This window comes from Panthera tigris, chromosome D1, assembly GCF_018350195.1.
Source record: "Panthera tigris isolate Pti1 chromosome D1, P.tigris_Pti1_mat1.1, whole genome shotgun sequence".
Classification (NCBI taxonomy): domain Eukaryota; kingdom Metazoa; phylum Chordata; class Mammalia; order Carnivora; family Felidae; genus Panthera; species Panthera tigris.
The window spans coordinates 89,346,428-89,371,178 of NC_056669.1; the positions used below are offsets into that span (position 1 = coordinate 89,346,428).

At 41.4% G+C, this 24,751-nt stretch overlaps 1 protein-coding gene across 1 annotated transcript; it reads right to left on the reverse strand.

Annotated features, from left to right (window-relative positions):
• Positions 1–4,631: 4,631 nt before the first annotated feature.
• On the reverse strand, positions 4,632–23,017 carry TRAF6 (TNF receptor associated factor 6). The gene is made up of 7 exons (XM_007082059.3): positions 22,840–23,017; positions 19,016–19,333; positions 15,007–15,157; positions 11,518–11,676; positions 10,021–10,092; positions 7,948–8,025; positions 4,632–6,449 (listed from the first exon to the last, which is right to left on the reverse strand). The coding sequence occupies exons 2-7, from the start codon at positions 19,309–19,311 to the stop codon at positions 5,580–5,582; spliced, it is 1,626 nt and encodes a 541-aa protein (XP_007082121.1). The 5' UTR covers positions 19,312–19,333; positions 22,840–23,017; the 3' UTR covers positions 4,632–5,579.
• Between the last annotated feature and the right edge of the window lie 1,734 nt (positions 23,018–24,751).

The following is a 24,751-nucleotide window of genomic DNA, read 5'->3' on the forward strand; positions in this document are numbered from 1 at the left end:
GGGCAGCAGCAGGGCTTGCTGTCTGTGTTGTGCACGGTGATGGGGGTGGTTGAAGGGGGGGTTAGTGGAGGGCGTGTGGCAGTGAATCTTGGTAATGCCTTCAACGCACGCCCTTCCATACGTCCTGCTCAACACTGATTTTCGGTCTTTCTGTGATTAGCCTCCCCCTGCCACCTTTGCTTCACTCCCTGTCACAAAGCACATTATTTTGAGTCCAGGTGGATTAGCAAAACTGCTCACAAATTCCACAGCAATAGTAAATTCTGAGCAACAGCAGGCTTTTTGATAAGATACTCTGACCACGGCCCATGCTTTCATTTTCAAGTCAGCTTTCATCCCATAGCTTATCATACAGTTACACACTTAGAAGAGCCTCCCGGGCTCATAAAGCATCTTTCTGAACAGATCCAAGCATTAATAAATGTTACCCATTACTTAATAATATCCAAATTTCAAATTTTATCCTCCTCTTTACAGGTACCTAATCAGACACCGAGACAAAGAGAACAGATTTGCCCGTGGTCAGTCAGCAGTAACACCGAAGTCTCTTCACTCCTAATTTACTGGTATATAAGCTAAATTACACTGCCTCCTCAAGCCCTCTGGGAACATAATCCTGGAACCCTGTATAAGCAAAATGGGCCCCAAATTACATTCTCACCAGAGAAATTAATTGGATAATTTATCAAGTGCGAAAATAACATCAGAATATTCTGCACAATTGATCGAGGACTTTCACATAAATCCATTATAAAAAGGATCCCTTCAGGCAAAATAAATAAGATTAAAATTCAGCATAATAAATTTCCAAGTTGAAGACGAGCTGAAAGCGAGGACTACAATTCTAGCTACAGCTCACATATCACACGTTTCCTCAAAGAGTTTAAGATGACTCGGTAGAGGCTAATTATCTTAGATTTTTAAAGAGAAACCAAACTTGAGGAAGTCTCATTAAAATTAACACTTTCTAAGTAAGAAAGCAAATGTTCCAAAATGTTACTCGTGGAGGCTAGGTGGTGGTTGTTCACTGTACAATTCATTCAACATTTTTGAACGTTTGAAAAATATCATGAAGCGCGGAGGTAAAAAGCAAACAAACCAAAAAACAACAACAACAAAAAAAACACAAAAAAAACCCGTCTATACACTTCCACCCAAGACTTACATGCGACAAATAAACTACCAGAAATCGGCCGGCGTGAACCAGAATTTTCGTTAGCTGCTCCTTACTAAAAGTCTGTGAGCGTGTACTTTGTGCCAGGCGCTGTGCAGTGGCACTCACCACTTCGGTGGTGAACGGGACAGTGTCCCTGTCCCTCAATGTTTACACTCTCCTGAGGACTGGAGTAAGTCATTATGGGCTTCTAAGACCGGCGGCATTTCTCTCTTGTAACACAGGAATCCGTACTTTCTCTTCCCCGTTGGCACTTTAGCTTGGACCCTGAAGTCCATGGGCAGGAGCACTGGGCAGATGCCATCGGTCAGCAGGGGCAGGGAATCTCCAGCAGGTGCTCTCTTCCAGAAACCCCACTGGGCAGCAGCAACGCAGTGTGCTTTGCTGACCTTCCAGGAGGGCTGTTTCAGCGGCAAGCCTTGAGGGAGCAGAAGAGTCCGCCTCTCCTTCCCTCTTGTCCTCAAGGCGGGGCTAGTGTCCTGCTGAGAAAGCACTTTGAGAGAGAAAAAAAGAGCACCACATCTCCTCATTCTACAAAATGTATGCCCCATCTGGCATTATTTTTTAGTATCTTATAAATTTATAGTAACAATTTGGGGGGAGGAAAAAGCTTTAAAGCATTAAAGGCTTAGGTGACATTTAGAGAAACCAGTAGTTCTCTCCTTGCAAGTGCATGACTGTAAGTGAAGGCTGGAATTGAATATTACAATCTGTAGAGATCCATCTAACCAGGTTTCATCAAATCCTCTTTCTGGATACTGGGAATTTGGAAGTGTTGACCCCATTCCATAGATGGCAATGGTATCAGCTGTGAAGCTAACTATAAGCTTATCATGCGAATCTGGGAAATTTAGAGAAAAATGTATTCCAAAAGAAATATACAAATGACTATTGTCCATTTTTCATTTAAGGCACTGCGCTGCTTAGGCGTTGTAGAGCTAGGCATCACAAAAAACACCTAATGGTGTTTTGTATAAAATGATGAGTGTAACTTAATCGAGGCAAGCCAAAAAAATGAGGAGTAACAAGTAAAGAACATTGCTTTAAAGTCTTAAGTTAGAAAAACCTCTCTACTAATTAAAAGTGTTTTCTGGTCACCAGAGAATTGACAGTTCCCTGGATAACTGTTCCTCTTTATGGAGAATGTAATCTAACTGGATGCATAATTCCTCACCTCTTCCTGCTTACCTCATCTAAGACTTACTGGTACAGAAACAGTAATGGAGAACATCATTTTACACCTGTCACAGAAACTGCCAGGTATCATCCAACGTCTCTATGTTAATCCAGTATTAGAGGGACAAAACTTGCCTTTCATTCTACTTCACTTTATTCATCCCCACAATAAAAGTTGCATCCCACTGTAGCATAGCCAGAAACCGCCATTGCTGCAAGGGCTGAGGGTCGGTAAAAACTACCAAACTACCAATCGACATCCTGACTTGTTTTCCTGCAGCAAAATATATGACTTGCAACAAGTTTCATCCAACACTGGCTTGGACACCTCTGGGAAAAGAGGAAACAATTTCGCTAAGTTCAAGATGATGTCAGAAGATAAACATGTTTAAAAGGTCAGTAAAATAAAACTACATGGGGCAAACACTGGGTAAGCCAATTGAGTGAAACCAGCACGTGTGAGTGGGGCGGATTTGAAAACCCACGCTTGATTCTGAGTTGAAATCTTAACAAAAGTTTCTATTTAGAATGACAGTTTGACCATTACTTTTATTCTGTATTCACAATGAATGGCCAGTATAAAATAAGTGCCTGGTTTCTTACAAAATGTTTGCGGGTTAAAAAAAAAAAAAATTGCTTATTTGAATTAAGAGGAGACCCAGCTGATAGACACTACATTTGAAGTAGAATATTATGTCAGCAAAAAATAAGGTTAGGCCATTTCCTACTGGCAAAACTCTTTAGTAAGTATTATCAACACTCTGCTGGTTACAACTTCATTTCTTAAAACAGAATTTTATGGCTGGAATGGACCTTAGAAACATCTAAACCAACTCATTTTACAGATGAGAAACCTGAAGCTAGAAGTTGAAATCAGGCAAAAACTGTTTTTGTTTGGATTAAGTAGTTAGTAGGAAAAAAAATAACATAACCAAAGCAGGAAATGACTGGCCTCAGAACCTTAAGCACAGCCATGCTTTTAATAGAAATTTGACCAGGAAGCTTTTAAATAGCATTTCCTTTTTTGGTAGGGTTGAATGTTTTGTGGCAACCCCTTTTTTTCCCCCTCTGATAAAAGTTACGTTTGCAGTAGAAAATGTAAAACATATGAAGAAAGCACAAAGAAAAAAATAAGTCCTCAAAAATAGTTCAGTATATTTCCTTCAGGCTTTTTCTATGTAATGAAAGTAACTACCATTTACTTCTTAAATGGAACTCAACAGTTATTCACTGAAAAAGTCACAAGAAGGGCAGCGGTGCAGGGTTTCGAACCTAGATGGTGGTGCCGCAGCGCTTCCTGGGAGCTAGATGGAAGGCACGGCGGCTGAGGGACACAGACTTCAAGGAAGCAAACTGGGAACCGGTGATGAGCAGGTGGTACGGTTGGTAACTCTGGGGAACAGGATCCCTGCATGAGCTTTGTTTTTACTCTAGAACATGAACCCATCAGAGAGGAAGTCTAAACGTGGGGGGAGAGGGGCAGACAGACAGGTAAGGGGAAAGGCCACAATGACACTTGCTGGGTCAGCCTGGAACCGAAACCATTCTGCTCCACAGACAAGGTCTCTTGGCTTTCTCTTGAAATTAAGGCTGATCTTGAATGCTCGGATTTGGCTTCTCTAAACAAAAGTGCCGTCTCTCATGACCAGATAGCATTAAACAATCTTGTAAACAGCAGAGTGTGTGGGTCCTCTCAGAGTCTTCTAAGAGCCTAGACTAGCTGTGGGACTCCCTGAGAATGAGATTTCACCATATTTATACCTATAGGCCTTAACCAACAAATGGCCTAAAACCCATCTCTATTAGGAACACTTAGCCACTCTGATACATTCCACATGACTCTCCTCAGGTATATACTGCTGGACTAAAGAACCTATTCATGCTAAGTCCTGATAGAACCACCAGGATTTCCCACCCTGGTTTGATGACCTCTCAGGTATCTCCAAGGATCTCCCAGGTATTAAGAAATTCTGCTTTTAGGAAATCAGTTTTGTTCCATTTAACTAACTCCCAGAGAGTGTTCAAAAGAGCTGAAAATTGCTGGCTCAGATTGCTTCTGCCACCACCAGGAGATGCCATGTTGGTTGACTAGCTGATATATTTAAAAAAAAAACATTTTTTTTAATGTTTATATTTGAGAGAGACAGAGAGACAGAGTGCAAATGGGGGAGGGGCTGAGAGAGACAGGGAGACACAGAATCTGAAACAGGCTTCAGGCTCTGAGCTGTCAGCACAGAGCCCAACGCGGGGCTCGAACCCACGAACTGTGAGATCATGACCTGGGCTGAAGTCGGACGCCCAACCGACTGAGCCACCCAGGCACCCCATGACATATTTTGTATGTTGGTGATTATATGTGTGCATCTCCTTGTCGTATAAGCCATGAGTAGCAGAGAACATACGTAAGGCTGTGGAATTCAATCTGCAGTGAACAGGAAAAAGGGATTTATGGCATAACACTGGGCAGTTGGTATCCATATGGTCCTCAGCATTCGAAACTCTAGAGAAGATGCTACATGTAGCCTCAAGGAAATATGCAAGCCAGGTAGAATGAAACAAATAAGAATTATTCAACAGACGTGTTCACACTAACTAGGTAAGGTTATACCTGGGGTTTAAACTAGTTTCTGAATATCCTTAGTCGCACCCCGGGGATGGGGGGGAAACGGAGTAAATGAGAACTTAAACTTTCCAAGGATTAAGGTTCAAATCCTCTGAAATCTACAGAAGGTCAAATAAATGAGAACTCAGCTCCAGAGTAATAATTCTCGCTGGCACCAGCACGAGGCAGTAGTGATTCTCAAATTTAATATATTACATATAATATAAAAATAAGCTGAAGTTTTAAGGAACGTCCATTATTATTAAAAGGTTTGAGCTTTACTACTCCAACCCTGGGCTCTTTGACAATAAAACACACTGGAGCAAAAAAAGCCCATGAAGTGCAACAAAGAGGTATACTGACTGACAGACAGACAGACAGCCGCTGCAATATGCCACAGGCACTCCAGTCTTTGTGAAACTGTGGAACATGTAGGTTCCAAGGGAAAAACCGCTTCCGAGATCTGTAACGGGAAGAAGCGGTAAGTGACCTCAGTAATAACATTCACTGCTGGGTACAATGTCTTTCCACTTCTTTTTTTGTTTGCATATTATTGAGAACAAGGCAAGGAAAGACGGCTTTCTCCAGACGGCTTTTTTTTTTTTTTTTTAAACACATGCAGGGATGCTACATCCCTGAATCAGTACTTCGTGGCTGAAAACCCTCCCTCCGGAGACTACCCATGTCAAAGCGGGTAGAGACCTCACAGCGCACTAATAAAGTATCGTCCTTAATGAAGGTTCTCTGTCTCAGGGCTTCCAGATGCATAAAAGTCACATAGCCAAAACCTTTTGGGTTCCGTGGGATTGTGGGTCTCTGGAAGGCAAGCAGCTCTGGTTTGGCATCCATGATCTCTTCATGGTTTTGCCTTATAGGTGCCTCAGACTGATCAAGAATTGTAAGGCGGATTGTACCTTGGAAGGGCCAAGGGAGGTGGCTGTCATACTCTCCTTGCATTGTGTGCACAAAGAGGGATATGTAATTAGCACAGCGCTGAGCCGACGGTAACTGAAGGTGCAGGCGCATGCACAGTTTGTACCCGGGTTTGCCTGTGTAGAATCCAGGGCTATGAATGACAACAGGTTTCTCCTCTTCTTGAGATTTCAAATGCATCCCAAAGTTGCCAATCTTCCAGATGTAAATCCCATTGCACTGCTGTGCTTCTATTTCAACAACTTTGTCCTCAAGGGTTCGAATCGTTTGTTTGAGCTCACTTACGTACATGCTCTGAGTTTCCATTTTAGCAATTAGCTCTCGGATTTGATGGTCTTGTCTTACAAGGCGACCCTCTAACTGCTGAATGGTTTCTTGGAAATTCTGGACCTCTGGGTGACACCCAGTGGAAACCCGGGACGCAGAGGAAGAATCGTATGGAGGCATATCACACTGAGGTACAGGAGGTAACGCAAGGCTTAAACTCTGAACAGCCTGGGCCAACATTCTCATGTGCGACTGGGTATTCTCTTGCAGGTGGCGTGCCAAGTGATTCCTCTGCATCTAAAAACCAAGCACAAGCCTTAGGTTGGGACTAGATACTGTGAGGACTAGGAAGGGACCTAGCCAAGCCAAATAAAAGGTTTTCAAGTAATGTCATCACTTCCCTCAGTCCCCTACCATCTTCTTCAACAAATTCTTGATCTAGTGAGACGATCTTATCTTTTCATCCACTGGAAAAGTGAGGCTATGTGCCAAATACTCTCACCTTTCACTCAAGATAAACCTCCCTCCCACCTACGGAAGTATCAGGATCCATACCCATTCATCTGACTCAGAGACGACGCTCTGCTTGTCCAACATTAATGCTTCACCTGGGCTCTTGCTGGCACTCGCATTTTCAACACCTCAGAGGTTTTGCTCAGTCATCCCCCTTTTCCTTTATCTTCATTCTCTCCCCCTGACCCTTCCCTCCAATTAGTCTTTCCTACTGAAAAAAAGGCACACCTCTCTATTGATCTCACGTCTCTCTTTAGCTAATACCATTTTCTCCCTCTTTCTTTTACGACCAAGAGCAGTCCGTCTGCACTGTCCCCAAGTCATTTATTTTATAAATCTACTGCAAAGTATAATCTTCCGTGTCTCCACACTCTTCTTAGGTCGTCAAGAACATCCTGTTACATGAAAAAATACTTATGGTAACTTTTATTATAAAAGCAATTTGTGTATATTATAGAAAAACAAAATATAGACGACCAAGATGAAAGTTCCCTATTATCTCACCTAACTACCATTAACATTTTGATACATTTCCTTTAAGTCTTTTTCTCTACACACACATACAGAATCCTCTCACGAAATGTAATCACGGCATATATCATTTCCTCTTTTTCTTTTTTTTAAAGTTTATTTATTTTGAGACAGACAGAGAAGTGCGAGTGGGGAGGGGCAGAGAGACGGAGAGAGAGAATCCCAAGCAGGCTCCGTGCTGCTAGCACAGAGCCTGACGCTGGACTTGAACTCACGAAACCACGAGATCGTGATCTGAGCTGAAACCAAGAGTCGAAGGCTTAACTGACTGAGCCACCCAGGCGGCTCTCTTCTTTTTATTCTTAAAATTACTAAATGCATGCTTATTGTAAAAAAGTCAGACAAAAAAAGTATAATGGAAAAGCAAAAACATAGTTGTACTCTCCAGAAAGAATGACTTACAATAATCATCGATCTCAACCATGACACAACTGATCATTAGTCTTGAAACTAATTTTTTGGAGAACATAACCATACCATCTCCTCCCAGTTTCTAATACGGTTTGTTCACGACTCCTATGACGGTCTGCTTCTCCTTCCTGTACACACTCACTCTATGATCTCAATCGCACCTTCCATCATCATCAGGCATCCCATCAATATTCTGAGTCCCAGTTTCTGTTTGGAGCTCCAAACTCATACAACAGTACATGCCAGTCATCTCCCTGTCCACTGGTACTCTCAAATCCACTATGTAACAGAATTTTCTTCATCGGTATTCAATAATTAAAGAAGAAAAAACAAGCTTTACCTTTACATGGCAACCGAAAGTACTGAATGTGCATGGAATTGGGGCTGTAGGACAGTCCAGGTCGTAATGATTAGGCATCTGAAAATCAAAACAAAGGTTAAAAAATGGTTTTCCTTGCATATCATGTTCTAGTTTGATGAGATCACATTTGAAATAAAGATTTACATTTCATCTAAACAAAATCATGTATTGTCTATGGATGCTTTTGCATAATGCAGAGCTGAGTGGTTACAACAGAAAGCGTGTAGCCCACAAAGATTAGTATTTACTTCCAAAGTCACAGAGAAAGGAAACAGCAATATCTCATACCATCCCCCCCGAATCGCTCAAAATTCCAGATAACGAGTTTGTTTCTATTGCTGGGAAACTAACGCCCTCTAGGGACACTTCAGAGAAAAAACATCTTCTGACGTCAACTACAACTGCAAACTCAAGGACTGCTGTGGTCCAGGCCATTTAATAGGGACCAGTTAACTGCATGGACCAGTTAATAGGGACCATGCACTGACACCACTGGCTGCACCCATTATTTCCCTCATGACTGTCTCATATGTTCTCTTACTTTTTTTTAACCAGGGCATGCCTTGATTACCATGGGAAGATGCAGATGTTAGAAGGTATTTTAAAGCACATTAATAACAGTTCTAAAGAAAGTCACAGCCTTTGACTTGGGGACTCCAAAACACATTCTTCAAGGTGACACCCATTATGCAAAATCATGTTCTTTGACAGTGGTACCAAATTCCGTTTAGAAATTTAGTTTGGCTCTCCTCATAGATACTTCAATCAGAAATGACCTTTGAGACCACTTACTCCAATTCTTCATGTTGTATAGTCTAGGACAGCAGTCTACAAAATGTTGTGCAATGAGACGCATAATAAATATTTTCAGCGTTGTGGGCCTTATGGTTTCTGTCCCAAGTACTCAACTCAACTTACCACTGTGGTACACTAGCCATATACAACGCACAGACACACGGGCATGGCTGTGTTCCAATAAAATGTATTTGCAAAAACGAGCAGCAGGCCAGACTGGCTGGTGTGTTGGTTTGCTGATTCCTGATCTAGAAGGTCAACTTTCTTGTCAGAGATCAGTGGGCAGGTTAGTGGCACAGCCAAAATCAAAACCTAGGTTTTCTCTCTTAACCTAGAGTTTTTTCCTACATTGTTTTATTTTTACTGGGTTTAATATGTGATACATATTAAATATTAAAACAGAGAAAACAAAAACTAAGGAGGTGAGACTTCATAAGCAAAAAGAAGTTTAACACCTTCAAATTAAGGCTCTGTTGGGAAAGAAACTAAAAGACTGTTAAAAAACAAATGGAAAAGTTTAGTCAACTGACTAAACTTGGTTTGCTTGCTGCTACTTAGTAAGGTAATCAATTATGATCTTTGGGTTTGCAGATTTCATGGGTGTGTAAATATTTAGTGACTAATATTCATATTTTGTGGGTAAACTCTCCAAATGTCAAAAGATAGTACTCAGATGGAATTTTCCTTTCTCTATTAATACAAATGTACAGCGTTCTACTATAACTACTACTTCTGATGATGCCCATTAGTGACCTATAGCACAAATGACAGAGGCGCTACCAATCCTGGAAATCTCAAAATGTCCCAACGTTTCTCAGGGCCTACAGCTACAAGTAGTGCTCTGCTACTGACCAGGTTTGCTTTCTTCTATTTCACTGTTCTCTCACTCTTTCGGCTGGTCTCTGCAGACCCAAGATCCTTATTTCACAGCGTGCAAATATGTATTTCTCAAAGAGTTTTCTTTCTTTACATGGAGATTTTTTCATTTTTACCTTACAAGTACCTGGGTTTGGTGGGAATTTTTAAGAAAACACATAAACATGGGTATTATGTTAATGACAGGAATTTTAAGTACTTACAGCTGAATATTTTGTTCTTTCTGAAAGTACTATATTAGTTTACGTGAAAATTTTTTCAGTTTTAATACTTCTTCAACCTATATTCATTGTGCTTTACTGATTTAAATTTTTAATTGAAAACCTAACTTGTTTACTTCATCTGATGGAAATATTAACGTAGGAAAGGGAATCATTATACCTGTTCTCTGATGAGCATGGTATTGCAGTATTCACAGATGACATTTGCCAAAGGACAGTTCTGGTCGTGGATCTAAATTTTATTAAAAAAATATGTAAAAAGCATGAGAAAATCTGAAAAAGTAAGAACAGTCTATTTTTATAAAAAGTAGTTCTTTCACTATAAACAAACTAAGGACCTCAGTTTGTGCAAAACAAAAATGTAAGAATGATATACAAAGGTTATTTGCCCTCCCTCTGCCAGTGGAGTAATGAGAGATCCATCTTGCCTTCCAGCTCTTTAACAGAGTGTGAGTACACATAAGAGAATCTTCTACACCACTTTTGAACCGAGGCACAGCATCTATGACTAGTTTGGACAAAATTTACCAATACCAGGAGTCTCCAAAGGCCCCCTTCCAAAAATTTCAAATAGCCGCATGATGACTTAGGTAAAACTCTTTTCAAGAAGGGTAAAAGAAGACAAATATTATTAGGGCAAGAGGCTTTAGTGCCCAGGTTCTCATGTGCTCCAGACGGAGAGCTCTGTGTTCCAGAATACAATAGATTTGTTCAGTCGATATGCCGAGAAATCATCAAGCTTCCAGTTTAAGTCCATTTAATTTACTGAAGTTTAGAGAGACATCAATTTGCTCTCATTATGCCTCAAACCTTTCTACATTTTTAGCAAGTTAGCAGACTTTTTTTAGTATTTCATCAACCTAATGAATATGCTTGATCTTCTAAGAAAGTAGGAAAAATTACCAAGATGAATTTATAAGAAATAAAGTTTAAAGAAGTATCTTATTAGTTATAAAAAAAGACATAAATTAGAAGTTGGTTATTTCAGTAAAGACATAAGACAGGGATCCAGTTCTAGGATCTCAGTGCTAGCTTTGCCACTGACTACACTAACATAAAATTACTTAACCTCTCCACATCTCAGTTTCTGAATGGAAAACTGTTCTATGGTTACGATGTGGTCAAGCACCATGAAGTTTCTTTTTAAAGATACACATTTTAATTGAAGTGCAACATGTACAGAAAAGTGAATTCATTACATGTGTACAACTTGATGAATTATCACCAAAGGAATACACTTTGTGGAATTTAATTTATTCTCCCTAAAGGTTTTAACAACCCATTCTTTTCAAAGTGAAAAGTGTGAGTCTGATAAAGTAATCATTCTACTTGTTTGTCTCTAATCCAAGACTGGTCATTAAAAAAACATATCACATAGGAAAGTAGATTAGCAAGTCTTTCCTAGAAGCTTGTGTTACTCACAGATCTACTATAGTGGTTACGTTGTATAAACAATGTTTTCTAAGAAAGATATACAAGTATAAACCCTACACTTACTTAACTGGTTTACTGAACCTTCTTTCTTAAACATCAAGCTTCCCACAAATGATCACAGAGACCCGGATTCGGAGTAACATCTTCATCTCTTACCCTCAAATGTACATTAAAAATTTTTTTTAAGCAGTAGAGAAATTAACAAATCCAAGCTGGTACGTGCCTCTTTATCTTCAAATGCCATCAATGCAGCACAGTTTACACAAGAAACCTGTCTCCTTGGACACTCCTGGAGAATGTGAATGTTAAGTTGGCATTTTTGGAAGGGACGCTGGCACTGAGGACAATTCATAAGAGCAAATTCACAATGTGCTTGGTGATCCTATAATAAGAAAGAAATAATTGATTAATATTTGCCAATCTTTTGAAATTTCCTAAAATAATCTCTTCCAAAAATGTACTGTTCTCTTTTATAGAAATGGCTACCGAGACTGCTTTAACACACACCATATAAAGGCCTTAAAGAATTTAAAAATAACGGTTGTGAATTATTTATACAAAGAATGTGAATTCTCAAGTTCACAATTGAACCTGAACAAAAAGGATCCAATTAGGCAACTTGAACTTGAATAAAACTATCCAATTAGGGAAAGAAGTCAGATTTTCTGATGATCAATTGAATATTGTGTCAAAAGGACATTCCTTCAAAAGGAACTAATTATGGGGGGGGGGCAAGTTACAAATATGTTTTAAACACTTAATCTCAAATAGAACATAAACAATATTTAATTTCTTATAAAATAACTAAGCTAAGGGGGTGCCTGGGTGGCTCAGTCGGTTAAGCGTCCGACTTCGGCTCAGGTCACGATCGCACGGTCCGTGGGTTCGAGCCCCGCGTCGGGCTCTGGGCTGACGGCTCAGAGCCTGGAGCCTGCTTCTGATTCTGTGTCTCCCTCTCTCTCTGCCCCTCCCCCGTTCATGCTCTGTCTCTGTCTCAAAAATAAATAAACTTTAAAAAAAAATAAATAAATAAAATAACTAAGCTAAGAACTGACTTATTTAATTTAAAAACAAATGCTTTTGGGTCACCTTCGAAGCTCAGTGGGTTAAGTGCCCATCTCTTAATCTTGGCTCAGGTTCTGATTTCAGTTTCCTGAGCCCGACACGGGGCCCGAACCCACAAACTGAGAGATCATGATCTGAGCTGAAGTCCAACGTTTAACTCACTGAGCCACCCATGTGCCCCAAGACATACTTTGTATGTTGGTGATTATATGTGCATTTCAAATATAAGTTAATATATTAATATGTGTTGGGGCACCTGGGTGGCTCAGTTGGTTGAGTGTCTGACTTTGGCTCACGTCACGATCGGTTTGTGGGTTTGAGCCCCGCGATGGGCTCTGTGCTGACTGTTCACAGTCTGGAGCCTGCTTAGGATTGTCTCCTTCCTCTCTCTACCCTGCCCCTGCTCACAGTCTCTCTCTCCCTCTCTCTCTCTCAAAAATAAACATTTAAAAAAATTAAATAAAAAAATTGTTATGCTCTTCAGTTTTATTGCAGATAATGTTCACCTAAAAAACTTGTAGTAGAATACTGATTTTTCTTTTAATAAGATTATCCTAGATTTTTTTTTTAAGTTTATTTATTTTGAGAGAGACAGAGACAGTGCAAAGTGGAGGAGGAGCAGAAAGAGGGAGAGAGCCTGACATGGGGCTCAAACCCATGAAACCGCGAGATCATGACATGAACCGAAACCAAGAGTCAGATGCTTAACCAACTGAGCCACCCAAGCACCCCTGACTTTCTTATTATCACTGGGGCAAAGCCACAGGAAATGGAATAAGAAATTTATGGTTTTGGGGCACCTGGGTGGCTTAGTTAGTTGTGCGCCTGACTCTTGATTTTGGCTCAGGTCATGCTCTCATTGCTGTGGGATCAAGCCCCACATAGGGCTCTGCGCTGACAGTGGTAAGCCTGCCTGGGATTCTCTCTCCCTCTCTCTCTCTGACCCCCCCCCTGCTCATGCGTGCATGATCAGTCTCTCTCTCTCTCAAAATAAATAAACATTAAAAAAAAAAAAAAAAGACGACTTCAAGTTGTTTTACAAAGCTGTAATCATCAAGACAATACGGTACTGGCACAAAAACAGACACTCAGATCAATGGAACAGAATAGAGAACCCAGAAATGGACACACAAACGTATGGCCAACTAATCTTTGACAAAGCAGGAAAGAATATCCAATGGAATAAAGACAGTCTCTTCAGCAAGTGGTGCTGGGAAAACTGGACAGCGACATGCAGAACAATGAACCTGGACCACTTTCTTACACCGTACACAAAAATAGACTCAAAATGGATGAAAGACCTCAATGTAAGACAGGAAGCCATCCAAATCCTTGAGGAGAAAGCAGGCAAAAACCTCTTTGATCTTGGCTGCAGCAACTTCTTACTCAACACGTCTCCAGAGGCAAGGGAAACAAAAGCAAAAATGAACTACTGGGACCTCATCAAAATAAAAAGCTTCTCCACAGTGAAGGAAACAATCAGCAAAACTAAAAGGCAACCGATGGAATGGGAGAAGATATTTGCAAACGACGTATCAGATAAAGGGTTAGTATCCAAAATCTATAAAGAACTTATCAAACTCAACACCCAAAAAACAAATAATCCAGTGAAGAAATGGGCAAAAGACATGAATAGACACTTCTCCAAAGAAGACATCCAGATAGCCAACCGACACGTGAAAAAATGCTCATCATCAGGGAAATACATCACTCATCATCAGGGAAATACAAATCAAAACCATGAGATACTGCCTCACACCTGTCAGAATGGCTAATATTAACAACTTGGGCAACAACATATGTTGGTGACAATGTGGAGAAAGAAGATCTCTTGCACTGGTGGGAATGCAAGCTGGTGCAGCCACTCTGGAAAACAGGATGGAGGTTCCTCAAAAAATTAAAAATAGAACTACCCTATGACCCAGCAACTGCATTACTAAGCACTTATCCAAGGGATACAGGTGTGCTGTTTCAAAGGGGTACATGCACCCCAATGTTTATAGCAGCACTATCAACAATAGCCAAAGTATGGAAGAAGCCCAAATGTCCATCAATGGATGAATGGATAAAGATGATGTGGTGTATATACAATGGAGTATTACTCGGCAATCAAAAAGAATGAAATCTTGCCATTTGCAACTACGTGGATGGAACTAGAGGGTATTATGCTAAGCAAAATTAGTCAAAGAAAAACAACTATCATATGACTTCACTCATATGGTGCCTTTACGATACAAAACAGATGAACATAAGGGAAGGGAAGGAAAAATAATATAAAAACAGGGAGGGAGACCAAACATAAGAGACTGTTAAATATGGAGAACAGACAGTTACTGGAGGGGCTGTGGGAGGGGGGTGGGCTAAACGGGTAAGAGGCATTAAGGAATCTACTCCTGAAATCACTGTCACACTATATGCTAGCTACCTTGGATGTACATTTTAAAAATTAACTAAATTTTAAAAAAAGATCGTTAAAAATTTATGGTTTCTAATTATATTTATATTCAATTATGAAAGAATCGGGATAATAAGCAAAAATTTATTAACCAATCACTATATGCTAGGCACAGATGGGACACAGCAAAGTGCCTATTCTCTAGGAATTGCCTTGCATATATGCTAACTGCTAGAAAATAATTTTTAATACCTCAAGATGCCTCAGTTCCATCTTGTGCAAACAACCTTCATTTGGACATTTCACCATCAGAGAAAGAATCTCTCGTTTTGCAAAATTGTCAGGAAATAGTTGATTTTCCAGCAGTATTTCATTGTCAACTGGACATTTGTGACCTGCATCCCTAAAAGAAAACAAGTAAGATACATACATTTATTAGATTTAAACAAATGTTAATGTTAGAAAACACAAAATTTATGTTAACAACTTGAATAAATTTAAAAGAACTAAAAAAAAAAAAAAAACAAAACCCACAAACTTTCATTTGCCACATACAAATTCTCCACTTACTATTTCCTATGGAAAATAATTTAACACCTTATATTGCATATCACCAAAATAAACTGTCTTTCGGTGGACAGTTCAACAGTTGTTCTTCACTGAAATGAATACAACTAGCACCATTTTGATTACCTATCAAAAACTATGGGATTTTAGATTTGGGGATAGATTTTAAGTAAAAAATGAGAAAAAATACTTGAATGAAATCTTATTTTGACTGGCATGAGCTGAAAGGAGAGTTCAGGGTGGGAATTTTGGCAGTCTGGCAGGTTTCTGTTCTGTCGGCAGCCGTACTGGGTACCAGTGAGACAGAGCTCGATGTGCTGCTCACGTGCTAACATGTCTACGATGTGTTGCTCGGTTACAAGTAAAAGTTAAACCAATTAGCAGTACCCCTACCAGACCACATTTTTAGATTTACTCTGAACAATCCTTACAATATTCTGGCTCACAGGCAACAGAAGCTTTCCTTTATGTTTAAGGTACAAGTTAGACAACCTCTATGTCCTGATTCCCAGTGGTTTATTCGATCTTATGATGGAAAAGCCATCCCCAGGAAGCTTGGTCGTCTGTCACTCCCTTTTAACTTTTTGAGACGTCTCAACCTTTAACTGACAAAATGTGTCAGGTTGGGGAGGCTAGACAATCACTCGAAAATTTGTTGAGCAGCTCCTATGTATAAACCAATAGTACTAATTGCTTTGGCAGGTAAAAAAACTGCTAAAAAATGGGGTCTGCTGTCAAATGTCTTAGAAGCAGTAAAGGTGAGAAGCATGGTCTTTATGGAGCCTGTCTCAAAATGCATACTGTTACTACATTATCAAATACTTTCTGACAAGCATAGAAATAGATGCTCAGGGGCACCTGGGTGGCTCAGTTGGTTGAGAGTCTGACTTTGGCTCAGGTCATGATCTCATGGTTTGTGAATTTGAGCACCACATTGGGCTGTCTGCTGCCATCACAGAGCCTGCTTCAGATCCCTTGCCCCCTCTCTCTCCACCCCTCCCCTGCTCCTGCGCACATGCTCTCTCTCAAAATTAAATAAAAACATTAAAAAAAAAAGAAAGAAAGAAAGAAATAGGTGCCCCAAACCTAAGTGATGGATGACTAAAAGAAAATAAGAACAATCTTACACAGTAAACTGGAAACCACTGTCCACAGCATTAGCAATCACTCCAAATGGAAATGGAATTGGATTGAGATGTATTTTGATTCCTTGAATGACCATAACAGATGAAAAGTTTCAGAGCTGTTCCTTTAAGAATTTTAGAGTTAAAGCTAAGTGGTCATTTCTAACTTAGAGGGAGAGAGAAACAAAAAAAAGGCTCAGACTTCCTTTTGTGGGTTTTACTTCCTTTTCAGACCACTGTCCCACTACTTGCAAGAATATTTTGCTATTAAAAAACTGCTAAAGATTCGTTACCTTCCTGGGATGCATGACACTTGGTAAAATACTATACATTTCTACCTATAGGAAAATCAACAATCCATTTTTGTTACCTACATACAATATAGATAAGAATCATAATAAACAACAACAAAAAATTGAGCCTTTAACATCATTATCATGTATATTCTAAACCAGTGGTTTCAACCAGGACAATTCTGTCCTCTATGGGACATTTGGCAATATCTGGAGACACTCTGGGTCTCAGAGCTAGGGAGGACGGAGATACCACAGCATCTATGAGCAGAGGCTGGGCATGCTGCTAAATCATCCTACAATAACTTCCCATGACAAAAAGTTCTCTGGCCCAGAACAGAAAGTGAGGAGGATAAGAAAACCTGCCCTAGACAGACCTTAGCAATCCAATAATGGGTGACACATCTTTTTCAAAAAGTGATACAAGCCACATGTTCCCTTCTAACTTAAATTAAGCCAAGTCCCAAATATGGATGTAGTTATCCAAAATTCAAGTTATATAGAAAAGTTAATTTAAAAGTTGAAAGAGAAAAACTTGAAGACTAGTGAATAGTCAGCTTAAGAATGATTTTACCAATATAACTAGATATTTACTGAAGAACATAAAATACCCCCACTTCTTCCAATATTTTTGCTCTGAATAGAACTCCTTAGTCACCCAGAAATATTCCCATCTACTTCTGAATTATAGTAAAATGTATCTATTTCTCAGGAGATGAACTTGAATCACCTGTGGAAATCCCATACACCTTCATTCGGTTAAAGCAACCATGATTTACTCATGTTTTACTGAGTACCTACTGTGTGTCAGCCATTGTTCTTGGTACTTAGGAAATATCAAGAAATAAAACAGATCTCAACCTCTGCTCGGAGCTTTCTTCCAGTTAAACCAGCAGACAACAAACAAATTGTCTGGTATTTCAGAGGATGGAAATTGCTAAGGAAAAAAGAAAAGTAGGTAAGGGACATTGGGAGTGTGGAGGAAGGTAGGCATGCTGTGGTATGAATAGGGTCGCCAGGGTACCTATGAGAAGGTGAGAGGTGAGCCACACTGGAGGAAGGGAAGGGTCAGCTAAGCAGTCAGCTGAAGTAAGAGGGCTCCAAGCAGAGAGAACAGTTAAAGCCAACTCCCCAGGGCAAGAGCACACTTGGCATGTCCAAGAAATAGCAGAATGAACTGGTGGAAGGAAGGGGAGTGTAGCAGAGAGGCAGTCAGCAAATGGACTGAGCCTATCATCCCAGATGACCTGATGCCATATTCTTAGCAGAGATGACATCATCCTACTTATTTTACCAGGTTTTATTTAGAACAGTCTGGAAGAAGGCAAGGGTAGAAGCAAGAGGCCTGTGATGGCTGATGGTGATTCAGCTGGCAATAGCAGTGGAGGCAATGAGAAGGAGTTCGATTTTAGGTGTATTATGAAGGTACAGCCATCAACTAATACTTTCTTAAAACTAGTGGTCATTTTATGGGTGCCTGAATCTCCCAGTCTGTTAAGCGTCTGACCCTGGATTTGGGCTAAGGTCACGATCTCACTTGAGATTTGTGAGTTTGAGCCCCATGTCTGGCTCTGCACTGACAATGCATAGCATGCTTGGGATTCTCTCCCTCCCTCCCTCCCTCCCTCCCTCCCGCACCTGCTCGTGCTTGCTCTCTCTCTCTTTCAAATAAATAAATAGAAACTTAAAAAAATAAAAAATAAAAATATTGGTGATTTTACAGTTGTCTATAGGCACCAGGTAACACAATTTTACATGGCTACTAAAATAACTGATCACTTAAGAGTAGCATTCCTTGTATGATTGAGACTTTCAGATTCTAGTAGCATCATCATTTAAGGTACATTTATTTTTTTTATAAGCTTTTATTTTTAAGTAATCCCTACACCCAATGTGGGGCTCAAACCCACAACCCCAAGACTGAGAGTTGCACATTCCAACTGAGCCAGCCAGGTGCCCCTAAGGTACATTTATTGTATATTATTTTCTTAGAGCATAGAGACTCACCTCCTAGTGTGCAACAGAAGGGTTTTAAGTAGAAGTAGCTGATTTACCTGTTTATTTACCTGAGGGTCAGGAGGGGACAAGACAGCAGTTACTTTTCCCACCACAGCAGAAACTGGAATAAGAATCTAAATTTCTCCACTTGCTGTCCAGTGTTCTTTTCCCTAAGTAACTTGTTATGTGTAAGACTAGCCCCAGAAGGGCCTGTGTTCTAGGTGATAATGTTGTCTGTGCTTGGCTCCGTTACAGGACACGGCTCTGACACTTACGTACCTTATTGATTTGATGATGCAAGCTCTGCAGAACCTGTGGCCGCACGGTGTCTGCACTGCCTCCCGGAGAGCCATCAGGCAGATGGGGCACTCATACTTGCTCTCCAGGGGCGGGTCAAACTCCACGTCATACCCCTGGGTCTCTTCCATGAAAGAGCTGGAGAGGTTCCCCGTGCTGGCGGTTCCACTCACACTGTCATCTTTCACCGCAGCACTACAGGAGCTGGCCATGGCGGCACAGCAGTCACTCTCAGACTGGCTGGATCCGCAGCTGTTTTCACAGTTTAGCAGACTCATAGTAACGTGATTATCAACCGCTCTGTAGGAACAGTGAGAAAAGAATGCATTAACACGTGCACACAGGCACACACGTATATCATAGCCTACCTGTACACTTCACCTTTCGGTTGATATGCATTAGCTATGTTAACGTTATTCACAGAAGACTTTCAAAGTTCTTTGAGTTTTGCTTCATGACTACGATTCTTATTTTTAAAATATTTTTTATATTTTTGAGAAAGACAGAGTGCGAGCAGGGGAGGGGCACAGAGAGAGGGAGACACAGAATCCGAAGCAGGCTCCAGGCTCCGAGCTGTCAGCACAGAGCCCGACGTGGGGCTCGAACCCACAAACCATGAGATCGTGACCTGAGCCAAAGCCAGACGCTTAACCAACGGAGCCACCCAGGTGCCCCATGACTATGATTTTATAATGAGCTAAGGGGTCCATGATCTAGGAGAAAGAGAGAATACGAGGTTAACGGAAGAGAAGCACCTCAACTGTAAAGCTTAGCTCTATCATAATTATCTGCTTATATGTCTGTTTCCTGTCACTGAAGTCAAGAATTTCTATATCCTCAGTACTTACGATCTTTCACATAATCGGTATTCATTAAGCATCTACTGAAGAACTGAATTATGCTACGGAAGTTCCTTCAAGTATCCTAAACCGAAGAGCATGGTGTGACCAGCAAGCACTGCAAGGAAGAGCACTAAACAAGGAATCAAGTGATCACCTGCCCTACTAGATGCGTGATTTGGGGCAACCTAACAATTTGGATCTTGGTTTCTTCTAGACTTAAAATTCTCCAAGTATTTCTAAATATTCAGTGTGGGGATTTCTATTACGTAGAAAGAATGGAATTAAAAATATATACGTGTATGTCCTTCTGCCTTCAGTCAGATCAAGTGACTGTGTCTCATTATCAATGACTGGAAAAACACGTGAGGTTTCATCTGCCTAAGGAAAACTATTGCTTTCACGGGTAGGTGGGAAACCTTTAAATTCTAAACCATTATAGTATTTATGAAGTATAAGCTAATGTCTAAAAGCAACTCACAGCCTATGTAACCAAGTCTCTGTTGTAGATAATTACACCTGAGGGAAACCACTAACATATGCTATAGTTCTAGAAACTACTGTAAGCCTCTAGTCAATATGGTAGACAACTATCCCCCTGCCTGCTTCATTCTATGAAAATCCTGGCTGCCACTATGCCAAACACTGGGTTAAGACAGTAATCCTGCATCTTTTTACGACTACAGATACCTTTTTCTTCTTCTCAAAAAGATCTACAAAGGAGGAGGCACTGTTCTGGCTAGAGAGTGTGTGAAGTGATGAGAAGCTTAGGTACTGGAATTTAACGATCTGGGTTTCACTCTCTTCTCCATCATTTGATGTATGACCTGAACAAGTTAGGTAACATTCTATGCTTCAGTTTCCTCATCTATAAATGGGGATAATAACAGAATCCACCTCAGAATTACTGCGGATTAAATGCATTATATGTGCAAGGCCCTTGAACTGTGCCTGAAAGAATGAGTTATTAATTATGTGCAGCTCTATACAGTAATTTTATTTAATAATTTTATTGTCCCCATTTTATCAAAGTGGAAACTATGGAGCATAAAAGGGTTAAGTAACTTGCTAGTAAGTTACAGGTAATACTTGAATTGTTTCCCAACATTCATACGAAGCATCCACTGACCAATTCCCTAGCATTAAAAAAAATTCTAATATTATAACCAATTACTGTTAGGAATACACAGTCATGGCCTTCTCACTATGTAAGCTGCTTTATAACAATATCCTGGGCCTCATTCCATGTTTTGGTTTGGCTGCTCCTAGTTTGCAGAAGTATTTTGGTGTGTACAATAAACTTTTACCAGTTACTACTTCAGTGATTCACTGATTTTTACTTCTATTATTTCTGAACTTTTGACAAAGCACTGCCTTAATTAAATATTGTGGGATGCAACCACTTATTTTTACTGCAAAGTGAATAAATATTGAAAACGGCCTTGTCATAAATCATGGCTTACATCCATGGTATCTGGGTATATATTATAATCCAAAGAGTATACTGTTAAACATCTTAGGCAAGGGACAGACGTAGTATGGTGATGCACAAAAATGTGCTCCTCTAAGATCAACAGGTGCTAAGGAGAAAGGTTCTAAGATAAAGAAATCAACATGGTAGGTCTCGAATCGGTCCATTTTAAGTCAATGGAAAATTCATTCATGGCGAAATACAGAACTCCTATGAAGTAAAATGATATAAAGCAAAATACTGAGCAAGTACGTTTAATCTGCTACTAGCTTCAGAAACAGAACTGTTCACCACCTCTTTAAAATCTATTCCTAAAATGCAAAGACTTGTTAAATGTCCTGCAATGACCAAGAAGTGTTGCAAAATAGTCCACCATTACGTCTTAATTTTGAATATAAATTCAAGAGGGATTCCCCTTCCTAGGCACTAACGATTTTCCTCCTGGAGGCAAGGATTTGAACAACTTCTTTTGAAATCAAAGTAGCCCAAACTGCAAAGACCTCGCCCTTACACTTCTGAACTACTGAGAATATAATGAATGAAGACTGACACCCTGCTCATGATAAGGGCAACCAGTGCCTGAATGAAACACACACACATTCCTTCCTTGAATCACAAAAAGGCCACCCCAACCTCAAAATCAGAAAAACCTCTTCTATCTTCCCCAGTAATCACAGGGGAGCGGATAATATGGCAGTGGTCAGGTTCACAAGGCCAACATTCAGATTTTCTTTACAAGTTTTTCTCGTTTCTACGCCCGTGTAGCAAGACATTAGTAACAAGTTCTCCGGAGAAACACGCCAAGGCTATACATTCAAGCTGCTCATACTTTAGGTGCTTTCTGTTCACATTCAAGACAGTCCTAGCTCTTAACTGGAGTTCCCCTAAAACCAAATACTAGGAACAGCTTTATCAACCCCGCGTCTGTAACAATCGCTACCACTGCCGAATGCAGGGGCGGGGGAGGAAACATTCCTGTCATCTGAACCTTTTTTTTTTTTTTTTCTTTTACTTTCTGCCTGGGATGTCTATCGAGTTCAACAGGGAACCTGAAAACAGCTTTCCCATGACAGTGACAGAAAACGGTGGGAACTTAAAAGGTCCCCCCCACCCCCCTTTTTTAAAAAGCTGGTAACAACTCAGAGGGACGGGAAAATCCAGGAGGCGATGTCCTTTTCTGGGAAGGGGAATACGCGGGGTGCAGAGAGGTAGGGCTAAGGAAGGGGGCGCAGGATTCCCGTCGGAGGATGGAATGACGAGGCCCCCACAAGCAGGGGGAGCAGAGGTGAGTGGAGAGGGGGCGGCGAGCGGACAGAGAGCGGCCTCCCCTACCTCTGGGGAGCGAGGGGACAAAGGGCGGCCTCCCTAACCTCGGGGAAGCAAGAGGATAGGGCGCGGCGACCCCAACCAGTGAGAAACGGGAGAGGGGGCGGCGTCGGCAACCTCTGGGAAGAGAGGCCGCGGCCACTGGGAGGAGATGTCTGAGAAAGACTCACCGCTCCCGTCCGCTGGGCCGCCGACTCCACCCGGCCGCACGACTCCGCTCCGCCAAGACTCCTCACTCCGAGCTGAGACTGCCTGCACGCCAATCTCTCCACCCGAAGGCCTCTTCGGCCGCGACCCCGGGCCGCCCGGAGCCCCAGCCCCAGCCGCGGACGCCCCTACTTCCGCCTTCTCTGCTTGCCCTGGACAGCGAGGGGCGGGGATCGGGCGGGGGCGGGGACAGAGCGGCCGAGCCGGGGCGGGGCTCCCCCTGGCGGCGGTCCTCCACGGGCGCGCGGGCTTCGGCGCAGGCGCGGGGCAGGGCCAGCTGTGGATCTCGCGCACTCCGCCTGGGATTCCTTTGCCGCTTGGATAGGTATCCATCTGGGAATTCCTTGCACCGCAGTCCTGAACTGGTGTGTGTGTGGTGGTGGTGTGTTTTTATAGCTTCCCTATCCAAACAGGAGAAAACCCCAAATGGGCTTAGATCACTTGACCTTCGGGAATTCTTAAATAGCTCCCCAGCTCCACCCTCCTTGCCAAGGAAGTTTCCAAGGTACTTAGAACCCTCTTTTATCATCTGGTCCTTCTCCTTCAACCAGTCCGAGGGAGTCAAGCCCATATATTAAACATTTCTCTGAAACTGCTGCCAATGACATCATCCTCTTTTCTGTCACTGTCATGAGAAAGCTATTTTGAATTCCCTGTTTAACTGGAAGCAAACGTCAAAGCAATGTAACAAGCACTTTGCAGGAGATAAACTGAAGATTTTCATCCACCTCTGCAAAGGTAGCTCGTGTTCATCTCTAAGGGGAGGCATTATAGGGTAGTGGTTGCACAGTTTTAAAATCACTTTTAAAGGACATGTGAGAGGGGGGAAAAAGACTACTAAGTTAGAGAGTGGTAAAAAGTGAAGACAGAAAGGCAGGTGAGGGCTAGATCAGGCAGGGTCTTGTAATCCACGCAAAGGAGATTTATAAGGAGAGAAGGGATATGATGTCATGTATGGGAATCACTCTGGCTGCTTTATGAAGAGTAAGGACAAGGACGGAAACAAGAGGAAGGGGGAAAAGAAAGATTGCAGTTATCCAGGAAAGACAGAGACTTGAACTGGTGGGTAGCAGCGGATGTGATTAGAAGTGGGCAGATTCTGGATACATTTTAGAGGGAGACAGCCATGTCATAAAACTTGCTGATTGGGTGTGAGCTGGTGATAACAAAGGACTGTGATATTTTTTTTTTAATTTTTTTTCAACGCTTTTTTATTTATTTTTGGGACAGAGAGAGACAGAGCATGAATGGGGGAGGGGCAGAGAGAGAGGGAGACACAGAATCGGAAACAGGCTCCAGGCTCCCAGCCATCACCCCAGAGCCTGACGCGGGGCTCGAACTCACGGACCGTGAGATCGTGACCTGGCTGAAGTCGGACGCTTAACCGACTGCGCCACCCAGGCGCCCCAGGACTGTGATATTTTTGACGAGCAACTGAGTGGATGGGGAAGAATGAAAGAGGACCAGGTTGGGAAAGGAAAGAATCAGGAGTTCCATGTTTGACCTGCTGAGGCGTAAATTGTTTGCGAGTATGTAAGTAGAGACTTTTAGTAAGCTGTGGAAGTAAGGCCTCTGAAGCTTGAGGGAGAGATCAGATCTGGAGTGGTAAATTTTTGAGCAACCACCACATAAAGTGTTTCGAATCACCTGAATGAAATCATCTAGGGCGACCATATTTAGGGAAGAGATGCAATCTGGTATCTGCAATGTGGGTAGAGGCACCTTACAGTCAGATTCTTTCTCACGCCAGAAGCAGGAAGAGCATGAAAGTAGATAGATTAACCTTTGAGAAAATTACAGATCAAGAATGAATCAATCAATCAGAAGAGGAATTAGATGAGATGGAACCTAGAAAAAGGTCAGAGATCCAGCGTG